Below are 12,056 nucleotides of genomic sequence, written 5' to 3'. Positions count from 1 at the left end.
GGAAGAACTATGGCTCAGCCAAGCTGACAGATGAAATTAACCATCACATATATGATATGTAGGTTTTCAATAGTTAAAAAAAAAAATCAATTCCTAGTGAAGGGATTTAGAAAATAATACCCCAATAGATTTTTAAACATCAAAGGGCAGATAAAGACTTTATCAGAGAAGCTGGGTGTGATGGCACATGCCTGTAATCCCAGCAGCTTGGAAGGCTGAGGCAAGAGGATCTTGAGTTCAAAGCCAGCCTCAGCAATTTAGCGAGATCCTGTCTCAAAAAAGAGAGAAAAAAAAATAGAATGATCAGAGAAAGAAAGAACAACTGAGACAGCCAAGCTGACTCTCAGTTTTGTGGAGTTAGCTGACATACCAGAAAGTTAGGAACTAAAATGTGTACCAGTCTTTAAGGTTATGGAGTTAAGATAACACACAGAAGATGAGAGGTTGAGAGGTCAATGCAGCTTTTTTTGAGACTGTGAGCCGAGATACTAAGCAGCCAGGGCCAGACCAAGTCAACCCACTGAGGCCAATAGTCTGGCATGTTCTAAAACATAATATTAGGGACTCTCCCAGATGACAAAGGGCGGATTCCAGGTGATGAGGGGAAAATGCTTGGGTAGAACAGTTAGTAAAATAACTGCAGTTACCTTTCCACACATAGTAAAACATACCCCAAGGCAGAGTCTTCAGGTGGTAATAAGATACTCCCATGAAGAGACATGATAAGAAACTAAAACCCCACCCCTACATGTGACTACATCAAGAAAACAAGTCCCTGCCTACTTTGTAGATGCCATAAACCTATACAGCTTTGATCCTCTGCTTGAGTCAGCCTGGGATTTCTTGTCTCTGTATACTATCTCCCTTGTGCCTGAGCATTAAAAATAAAGAGCTTCCCAGTGGCTCAGGAGGCTGTGGCAAAAGGATTGTGAGTTCAAAGCCAGCCTCAGCAATGGCAAGGCACTAAGCAACTTAGTAAAAGACTCTATCTCTAGATAAAATACAAAATAGGGCTGGGCATGTGGCTCAGTGATCAAGTGCTCCCGAGTTCAATCTCCAGTACCAAAAAAAAATTGCACCTTATTCCTGCATTTCTGATTTTTCTGATGGAGTATGCAACCACCCACCCAGTCAGTGACATCGTCAGAGAACACAAAGACATCAACAGGACTTTTAATGAAAGACATGCCAATGAAAATGACTATTGAAAGTCAGGTTTTTAAGAGAGATTATAGTATTAGCAAAGCTATAGTGGGATTCTACTTATATACTTGCTCACAGGAATTGTCTCTTGTGCAGCAGAATTCCACAGGAACCATAAAGTTTAATATTCTTTAATATAGTAAAACAACCCCTATGATTCTATCAAAATTAGTAGGTATGAATAGGTTTTTTTTTTTGGTACAAAAGTTGCTATCGCTGATATTAAAAATGGAAAATTAGGAACAAATCATGGTAAATAGAGAAAGAAAGAACCACTGAGACAGATGCCCCACCCAAGATTCCATACCCCCTAATTAGAACCTATGAGAGGATGTCACTCCCAATTGTGTGGGTCATATTTTCTGGCACAATGGACCTCTCAGGAGGCCTGAAAGCAGAGAAATTTCTCTGACTGGTGACAGAAGGAAAAACCAGAGGGATTCAGAGGATGACATGACTTTACCCAGCCACGGCTGGTGTGAACACTGAGGCAGCCATATCACTAGGAATGGGTGGGGCTCTAATAGGATACAAAAGCAAAACAGCACCTCATTGACAGCCATCAAGGGAACACGCCTCAGCCCTACAACCACAAGCAACCAGATCCCACCAATCTGAATGATGTTAGAGGTAGTTTCTTGGCCAGGTAAGCTGCCTGGATCTCACCTCAAGAGATCCCAGGCAAAGCTCCAGCTGAGCTTCCAGAGTGGTGAGATAATAAAGGGATGTTGTTGTGAGTCCCTAAGCTTATGATCATTTGTTATGTAACCAATGGAAATAAAAATGAAGTGGAGACTAATATACTAACAGAAACCGATGTTCAATAGAAAACAAATATACAAACTAAATCTGAGAGGCAATTTAAACCCACAACATACACATCTCATATGAAAGAATGTGGGCAGTGCCCACCCATCAGTTCTCTGAACCACACTTGAAGAAAGGGGTGGGCTGCTCAGGCCTTGGGCGTAAATATGATGTTCAATCTAGGGGGAAGAAGTATGATTTCAATAAAGATTAGTGGGAGCAGCTTCTCAGCATTCAAGCATATTTTAGGTTGAAGGGAAGCTGCCAGGGAAAAGAATGCATTTCCTTTCCTTGTAGGTTGGATACTTGCACTTTCTGAAAAATACATGGCTTTGCAAATATCACAAGAATGAAGGAAAGCATTTTTACACCAAATAATAGTCCAGGTTACATTCATGATTATCTGTAAGGGAGCATCGTCATGTTGCCTAAGGACCATTGTTTATCGGCTTATCATTGGATCATTAATTTAGGGATCTTGCTGTTTGTCTAACCTGAGCTGACAACATTCATTTCCTATGTGCCTCAGTTGGAAATTCCCCATCTCTTGTTCCAGTTTATCAGGACCAGCTCTTCTAAGGACACAGAAATGTCAGGCCATCTGTGTGCCTGGGTACTTGGGTGGCAGCACTGGTTCCTTCCTTTGCCAGCTTTCCATAGGCATTTGCCCATGAACGAAATGTACATACTATCTTATTGGTGAAATATCCTGGAGACCTGCTCTTTAACCAGAGTGCCTCTGTATAAATTGATAGACTCCAGCTGGGCAAGTATATATAATAATTCCTAGAAGATGCAATATCTTCTAGGAAATCATCTGTCACAAAAAAAAAAAATTCTTCTGAGTGCCTCCAATTTCAAATCTTTTTTCCTCCCCAAGCATGAAAGGAGTAGGATTTATTCAAGTGTAAAGAAGAGAAACAAAACTCTCTCAGGGTCAAGAGGGGACCCAATATGGGTTGCCACCAAAACTTTAAGAACACATTTCTTTTAACCTTCTCCCAGACGCATTGCAAGTTCAAGTTTCATCCTTTGAAAAATATAATCTGTTCAACTGCATATTCAAATCAATTTGCATTAAAGACTCGAGAATGGTTCTAAAAATAGTTTATTTTTAGTAAAGATCGGAAGGAATTCCTCTGATTTATCCATATGCTATACAATTCTAGCCAGTTTTTCTGCTTTATACTTCAAAAACTAATGGTTTTCTCATATTTATAAATCTGATAGTTGTATAGCCTAATATTTGGGGTAAGAAAGTAAACTCTTTTAGTGGCATGCTCAGGAGGAACTAGTTCAGAAAAATCAGCCAATGTTTAAATATACAACGCAGTAAATAAGTTTTTTTTCTCTTATCTCTATAAGTATCAGATGGAATTTAAATTTACTTTCCTATATACCTTTTATTTTGCATCTAATGGTTCTTATGGGATCCATCTGTTGGAATCCTCCAAAAAAAAAGTGAGTGCTTCCGGGGAGAAGCAATTCTTGACATTAATCACTTTTGACCCACACTATGGCAGAGTGAAACTTTTCATCTGTCTCTCAAACCAAACATACTGGAACTCACATACCCTTAGAATCTATTTCATCCCATTTTCAAATTCAATCTGAGGGCTCATTTAGAGGTTGTCCTTTTTGATTCCATTATAGCAACAACCTTTTATCCATATGCCCAACAAGCCCCAGGCCACCTGCTAACATACCAAGAGGGTGAACAGGAGGCAGGATAAATGAGCTAGAAATGAAAGCATGCTTGTTTTTAGTCAGAGAAAAAAAAGCAAACATTTTTAGATAAAGTGTAGGATGCAAGTATTCACAAGAATAAAAATCAAAGCATTTAAATGGTTATAACATGTCCACAGGAAGATGTGTTCCTGAAATTTGACGCTGGTCTCTTGTTAAACTGAAGCTCAGGCATGTTTGTCTCCTCTTCCTTCCAGTAAGGTATTAGGGTGATAGGTCCATGACTCCTATGGGCTAAGCAGAGGGCACAGTATGAGATGGGGTAGGAGGCTATACCAGGCAATAACAAGAGGTTAAATTCCTATAACCTGGCCCAGGAAACCATTACCAACACTTCTACGGATTTCCAGAATGCTCCCCAGGTGAGAGTCAGTTTCAGGGCTTTCTCCTCCGGGACCTACTGTGTTCCTACCAGATCCCTCAGGTTCAAGTTTCACCTGTGGGCTGGCATGATGGAGACCAGGTCTGAGGCCTCAGCCCTGGTCAGCTATGCAACATTGGCAGCAGGTGGTGGCCTGAACTCTCAAGCTTCCTGGTCTTTACCTGAATCATCATGAGATCCCAGGGCCCGTTTCCTCACTGGGGTCCGTCAGGGAGAGGGGTGATTGCTCTCCAGGAAGTGACTGTGGGCCCTTCTCTGTCAGAACCTGCACCCTCTTCCACAGATGGGAAAGGAAAATACATCCCTCACCACCACTGCTCAGGTGAGCGCTCTATGAACACGTCATGGTTGGGGACTTGCTTCTGGTTGTAATCATGGTGTCCCTGAAGATGTACTGGGAATTGGCTTAATCCTTTCCTGAGGGGACTGAGGCCCAAACTTAGACTCTATCCAATTTCCAGTTTCTTTTATCCTAGGAGAACCCATTAGAAGCCTCCTTCTATGTCTGTGCCCCTGAGGACCCCACCCAGAAAATGAGCTTCCACATCTTCTGCCCTCTCTGCCATGGCCCTGGCTGAGCACCAAGGTCAAGCTGGTAACATCAGCTGTACCTGTGCTTGCACTCAGCCTAGAGCCTAGCATTTCATAATTCCATTTCCCCAGTGCAAAGAGTTTATCTCCACCCACTGGGAAAAGTTGGAGGAAGCCAACTGGGAACAGTCCCAATGAGTCACCACCAGAAAACTCCTGTAGCTCATCTATTTTCCTCAAGGGCAAACCCTCATGTTCAGTGTCTGCCCCTGGTAGGTTGCTCAAGTGCCCTGGGGGAGCTTTCTTTACTACAACAACCTCCCTTTTGATCCCACATCCCTGAGGGTCTGAAGGAATCAGCCCAGAGTGGTCTGAGGATCCTGATACCCATCCCTTTCTAAGGGCAAAGGGAGAAGGGCCACATGGCCACCCTCACACTCATTGGTCTTATGTTCCTAATGTTGCCCTGGGATGGGGTTCTGTCATATTTCAAATAAGAAAACTAGGGTCAGACAGTCAGAGAGATGTCCCTGAAGGTCACAGCCAGAAAGTAGGGGATGTGGAGCTCCATCGGGCCAGCTGGTTTTTAAATTATACAACATACAGAACCTCATTCTCTAACCTGCCAACTCTGTCCCCTGGCCCCACTCCATTGGCATCTCTGACCCCAACTTTATAGTCTGGGTAACATCTGCTTCCATCTCCCCATGAGGGGCCTTGGGGACCCAGGCCAGCTGGAGGACAACTCCCTGTAGATGACTGTGTCAGGCCAAGGAGGCAGGTCCCCGAGCACCTACCTTTGCTGCCCCAGGGTCTAGTGCTCACTCCGCTTGGATGAAGAGTTCATGGTGGACCGCCTCTTCAATTTCCTGAAGAAGGCGGCTTTCCCATTGCCTCACCCGCTGCATCTGTTTGGAAGACAGCTGTTACACAGGAACAGTCATTTTTACTAGGGACAAACTTGCACATTGCCAAAATGCACTTAGGAAAAGAAATACGAACCAGGTCTGGAAACAGACATTTGCTCAGATCAGACACCTGAGCACTCAAGCCCTACCTGGTGCCCCCCTCCTCCCTGTGCTCCAGATTGAGCCAGTTCCCCTTGCATCTTTAGGGGAAGCCTGGCCCTGAGGCCAGATGGGTGGGGGGAGGGTTTTCTCCTGTCTCATCTAATCAGCAGAGAAAGAGAACTATGTCAAAGAGAAATGTGGGTCTTTCACAACTTATGCCCTGTTAGCTGCCCCACCACAAGAGCTTAGACCTTGCTGTGGGAGGGTGGAACATCTCTGTTCTAAGGCAGCACTAGGGAAGGAGTCAGGGCTGCCTCAGTCAAGCCCTGGGAAGCTAGGACTGCCTCAGGAGTGGTGACAGCTTCCTGCTAATAGCTCAAAGAGCAGAAAGGAGCCGAGACTCAGCCCAGGGTGGTAGTTTTCACTGGAAGATGTCAATGCCCAACAGGGTTGTTCTTGCCACCAACCTTGTTTGCACCCTCCAAACTGTAGAGTTGGGTTAGAGACCAAGGATGGGGAGCAACCAGAGCCACAGCAAGGGCTCCAAGGGCCAAGCCATGGCTGGAAAGCCTTACAGGCAATAATGGCCACAGGATCCCCTCCGAGCACAGGGCCACCTTAGGACAGGACAGCACCAGGTGTTAGAAAGGCTGACAGCCTCGGTGACCTCCTGTGAAGAGTGGGTGGTTGGCCCTCCAGGTCTGTGGTTGAAAGGGCATGAAGTCACGCAAGGTGGGTGCCAGGGCGCCACAGCTTGGCAGCACTTGCTTTCCTGCCATCAGGGACTTGGAGTTGTATGGGGTGGGGGTGAGAAAGGGACAGGGCAAGAACTTACCACAGCCTCCTGTCCTTTCTGGTCTCGTCTTTTCTTCCTGGTTACATCTGGAATCCCAGGCAATCCCAAAGTTCCTGGCCACCTCTTTGCTTCCCTGGCCTCTCTTTTCTGCTCCTGTTTGGCTAATGAGGCTGACACAAGTGGGTCTTTCCCAGGAGCCGGGTCATCCAAATAGGACCCTAACTGCCCACTGGTGCCCTCAGATGCCCTAATGGTCGACAGTTTTCTCTTTCTGAAGGTGGCTATAGGGCTGACCCCTGCCAGTTGGGACATAAGGTCCTTGGAGGACTGAGAAGGCACTGGGGACCCTAGGAGATGGGAAGTCCCTCTTGGGGGCCTTGGACTCCTCCACCCCAGGGCTGTCTCCTCAGGGGTGCTATGCTTGGTGGACTTCTTCCAGGACCTCTTCTTTGTCACTAGAAAGGGGCTCTCATCCTCAGAGGAACTCAATACAGAAACCTATAAAGTAAAAAAAAAAAAAAAAAAAAAAAAAAACAGATTCAGATCCTCATCAGTCATAGCAAGCTTTTTAGATAGCTCAAATCCCACCCCAGGCACATTCTCATCTGGGCAGGGCCACCCTATGAGATAGACCCTAAAGTCACTCCACAGAGGAGAACGTGTAGCACGGAGGGGTGACAAGATGGGACACATGCTTCTGCACATGGTTTTCACTCACTACTTTCAACATGGCAGCAGTGGTCAGAGGTGGGTGTTTAATGGGGCAAATAGGAACAGAGGATGTTCAGGAAACCCCCTCCCCAGGGGAAAAAACCCTGGTAAAACACTGCCAAGGAAATAATTTTAACATGCAAATTAACATAGAAAGATGAAATCATTTATGAACATTGCAGCTTTTTACACATGAACAGGTGAAGAGAGTTAGGCAGGGGGCTCTGGCTGGTTGGCTGAGGTAGAAGGTATTTGTAGCACCGGTTAATATCCCAACCCAAGCCCCATGACTGACTGCAGCCATTATGTTGGTCAAGTTTTCCTCCAAGATCCAGTCTAGATTAAGCCAGTCATACTCCTGTTCTCACACTCCTCCCCACACCACTCAGATAACAAGTTACAGTTAGCTTCTATTCAGCAGATTCCACACTGGCAGATTCAACAAATCAGAGGTTGAAAATATTCCAGAACAAAATTGTATCGAACTGTGGAGAGCAGGGACAGTGAATGGGAGAGCAGTGTCTGAAATTGGGGTCTTGGATGACTTCATGGCTGTGGCATGCTTGGTGCCTGGGAAAGTTTCTGTGAAAAGGTGCAGGATGCCCAGTTGCTATGGTAATGCCCTCCATGAGGGGGCTCCATGCTAGAGTCTTATCAGCCTCCACCTTGATCTCGGGCACATAGCTCCTGGGAATAAAGGAGCTCTTTTGATAGACAACTACAATATTTCACGGGCTCTGCTGCTCCTGAACCTGTCCACATAACAGTAACTTTAAACAATGGACTTTCTTGAGAGCTACACAAAGCTCCTAACATTGCACATTGCAACTGTAGTATGTCACTGAAGAATGAACTGCATAATGTTGCTAACTTTGTAATTTTCATGAATACAAAGAATAATGTTTGCATAGGCTTTAATCTGATTAATGAGACATTAATAAAGATTGCTGCTGTAATTCTTTAGACCTGCTTCTCCATCAGAGAGCAGTGCTCCACCTAACACCAGCTGTTATCTCCAAAATCTGTGTATATGAGTCTTTAATTCTAACCTCTCATTGCCCCTTGTGGGAAACTGCAAGTTTGACCATGCTGGTCATCATGGCATTGAACATGTGCAATTTTTTTTTTTTTTTTGAGAGAGAGAGAGAGAGAGAGAGAGAGAGAGAGAGAGAGAGAGAGAGAGAATTTTTTAATATTTATTTTTTAGTTTTCGGTGGACACAACATCTTTATTTTTTTTATATGGTGCTGAAGATCCAACCCAGCGCCCCGTGCATGCCAGACTAGCGCGCTACCGCTTGACACATCCCCAGCCCCATGTGCAATTTTTTCTTGTCCTTATTTTCCATATCATGCAGTATAACAATATTTTTCATAGGCTTTGCAATGCATTCAGTATTATAAGTAATCTAGAGATGATTTAAAGTATATGTGTGGAACCTATATAGATCCTCTCAAACACTACACCATTTTATATAAGTGACTTGAGCATCCTTAGGGGCCTGGAACTGATCCCAATAGAAAACATACTCATATCTTCACAGTGCCCCTTGGAAACTGTTCATGTCAAATGACCTGATGGCAGCTAAGCAATCTGTCATGTTTTCATCATTCCTAGGTACCTTGAGGTATACGATACTAATAGTATCATAGAATATCTGCCCCACTTTACTACGCATTGAGGAAACTTGCAAATACATACCAGATTTTTTATTTTTGTTTTATCCCACTCTAATGAAACAATTTCTTGCATGTATTTTTTTTAGTAATGAGAATAACCCTTTCCAGTTACAATGTCCATTGCTGTCTATGACATCCCCAAAACTGTTAAGGAAGCTATTGTCACATAGGGTGATAGGGGAACTGAAAAGTTTCTATAAGAAAATAGAATGTTTTTTTTAGGAGTGATTTTTGACATTCCCTGATGCTTATCTATACTGTGTGATTAGCCACTGCATTCCTATGGCCTGGACAGAATCAGCAATCCATAAGAACTCGGAACTTATACAAGAGAAACTCAAGCACACACATGAACTTCCCGAAAACAGTCAAGGTCAAAGTCTGAGGACTCCATTTCCAATTCATCTGCTCATGCCTGTCTTCTGCTTGGAGTGATAATTGTTAGAGCAAGTAAAACATTCTACTTTACTGAATTATTGTCCATATTTGTGTGCCGAGTGGAATATTTAGTAATTAATTTTGGTGGAAGCCCAACTAGAAGGCTTGTTACCAATGTTGAAGTAGTAGGGAACTAAACTTCTATTAGAAGAAAATGAAAATAGATGAGTATATTAACTTTAAACATGAGACTGATTAAGAAAATTAGTCTGAAGCAATGGGAACATGTAACAGTTTATCATTTGCTGCATAACAAATTACATTTAAACTTAGTGGCTTAAAACAAATATTTATATAGTCTTCCCTTATCAATGGGGCTATATTTCAAGAACCCTAGTGGGTACCAAAAATCACAGATAGAACTGACCCCCAAAATACCATTATTCCCCCAAAAATATGTAACTAAACTTCCACCTGTACACTAAACTTTAATCTTTTCACTTAAAGGAAGCACTTCATGGCTTCTCTTAGGCATATCTAAATTGCAGGCATCACAGCTCTTGCACATTGGGGCCATTACAATATAAAAGAGTCACTTGAACCCAAGCACTGCAAAATCATAACAGTTGATCTGATAATCAAGACAGCTATTAAGAGACTAAGAAATGGGTAGTATACACCATGCGGACACACTGGACAAAGGAATGATTCATGCCCAGGCAGGAAAGAGTGAGATGTCATCACAATGCTCAGAATGGCAATTTAAAACTTATGAATTGTCTAGTTCTGGAGTTTTCCACTTAATATATTTGGACCACATTTTACTGTAGGTAAGCAAATCCTTGGATAAGGGAGGACTTCTGTATATCTCACATATTTAAAAAAAAACACACTTAGATTCCTGTTTTTATAAATGGAACCAATACACATTATTGCATACTCTTCCAAATTACTGATGACTTTTCATGTCACCGACTTTGGAACAAAACATGTACAGTAGAAAAGTTGTAGTGTCATGAGGCTGTACAAGAACAGTTATGTGTTTAATCCCCACAAAGAACTCAGAATGAGGCCAGGGCTGAAGAGGTTCTGGAAACTTAGTGAGGGGTTTCTCAGGAAATATTTATCCAGCAGGGTATGTGGGAACACTTAAAATCTGCTTCCACTGATTTCTAACAGCATTATTATGAGTGAAGGATGACTGTCCTCCATAACTGAGAAGTTAAAAACTGAAGGCCGAGTGGCCTGAAACAAGAAGTGGCAGCAGTGAGGGGTGGACTGGAGTTGATGAGATCAAGGCTTAAGCTCTTCCCATGGGTTCAGAGACCCAGCTGCACAAACCAAGAGCCCTGATGCTTAGCCAGAGCGGGTGAAGGTCCCTTGAAGAGGACAAGTTGATTGTGACCATGAACAGAGCTTCTGTTGTGTAGCCTTGGAGTAAGTTTTTTTTTTTTTTTTTTTTGGATACCAGGGGTACTCATCCACTGAGCCCCATCCCCATCCCTATTTTGTGTTTTATTTAGAGACAGGGCATCATTGCTGAGGCTAGCTTTGAACTTGCAATCCTCCTGCCTCAGCCTCCCGAGCTGCTGGGATTATAGGCATGCACCACCATGTCCAGCTTGAGATAAGTTTTGTACCCTGTTTCCTTTCAGCAAAACCTTGGGACTGGATTCGTGGCAACTCCAAGCAACCTGAAGGGTGAATTTAAGCCTAAGAATGAGTCGGCATCAGATTCCGCTGCCCTGGTTTTCAACGTGGTTGTACCATTCTTCAACCCCACCAGCAACATATGGAGGTCTCGCTGCTCCACAATCTCTTCAGCATGTGTCATGCTTTTTTTTTTTTTTAATTTTGTATTCTAATAGGTGAGTTGTGTATTTCATTTTCATGAGTAATATCTCATTTGTATGGTGGTCCTAATAAGCATTTCTATAATGAGTAATGAAGGTGAACATCTTTTCATGTACTTAACAGTCTATATGTTTTGATTGGTAAACTAAAATAACTACAGGCCAAAGATATCTGTCTTATTGATAAGGGAAAATGGAGTAAACTCATCTATCAAAGGATCCTCAGATTGAATTAGAAAGAAAAACCCAACTATGCACTGCATAAAATAAGACATATCTAAGAGAATGGGCTGAGCACGGTGATGTACACCTGTAATCCCAGTGGCTCAGGAGGCTGAGGCAGGAGGATTGTGAGTTCAAAACCAGCCTCAACTTAGTGAGGTCTTAAGCAATTCAACAATACTCTGTCTCTAAAAGAAAAAAAAAAACAGGCTGGGGATATAACTTCGTGGTTAAATACCTCTGGGCTCAATTCCTGGTGCCAAAGGTGGGGGAAGAGTGTATAATGGAAAAAAATAATATTGGGGAAGTAAAAATGAACAAATACAGACTTAAATACTTATATTGGAAAGGTTGAATTCATGGCAAAACCTATTAAAAAACAAAACCAAAAGCACAGTGTAATAAAAACAATTAAAATGCATAGTCGTTGTGAATTTTTTCTACCAGATAATAGAAAAATGAACATCTATAAAGAAAAATACTAGGAGAAATAGGAACAACAGGAATGAAGTAGTAATTGAAGTTAATTCATTTTTTTAGCCCATGCTAGATCGAGGCAGGAAAAAGAAATGATTAAATTGGAGGAAAAAGAAATGACCAATACCACATTAAAGTTTATCTCCTTTCCTGTAAAAATCATCAGCATTTATAAAAAAGAGACTTTAAATCCTACTATCTCAGAGGACAAGATCTTAGAGTAAAGAAATTGGGCTAAGGGAAAGAACTGGGACTTTGATC

General features: G+C 42.7%; 1 protein-coding gene across 1 annotated transcript in view; it reads left to right on the top strand.

Annotated features, from left to right (window-relative positions):
• The window catches only part of Adcy1 (adenylate cyclase 1), a 167,366-nt gene extending 155,627 nt beyond the window's left edge, over nt 1-11,739 (top strand). The window contains exon 20 of the mRNA XM_078039778.1: nt 10,899-11,739. Coding sequence (XP_077895904.1) covers nt 10,899-11,108 — 210 coding nt within the window. The 3' untranslated portion in view covers nt 11,109-11,739. The remainder of the gene's footprint in view (nt 1-10,898) is intronic.
• Nucleotides 11,740-12,056: the final 317 nt, after the last annotated feature.

This window comes from Ictidomys tridecemlineatus, chromosome 2 (genome assembly GCF_052094955.1).
Source record: "Ictidomys tridecemlineatus isolate mIctTri1 chromosome 2, mIctTri1.hap1, whole genome shotgun sequence".
NCBI lineage: Eukaryota > Metazoa > Chordata > Mammalia > Rodentia > Sciuridae > Ictidomys > Ictidomys tridecemlineatus.
The sequence above is the reverse complement of the archived record's forward strand: the minus strand, read 5'-3'. Positions and strand labels throughout refer to the sequence as shown.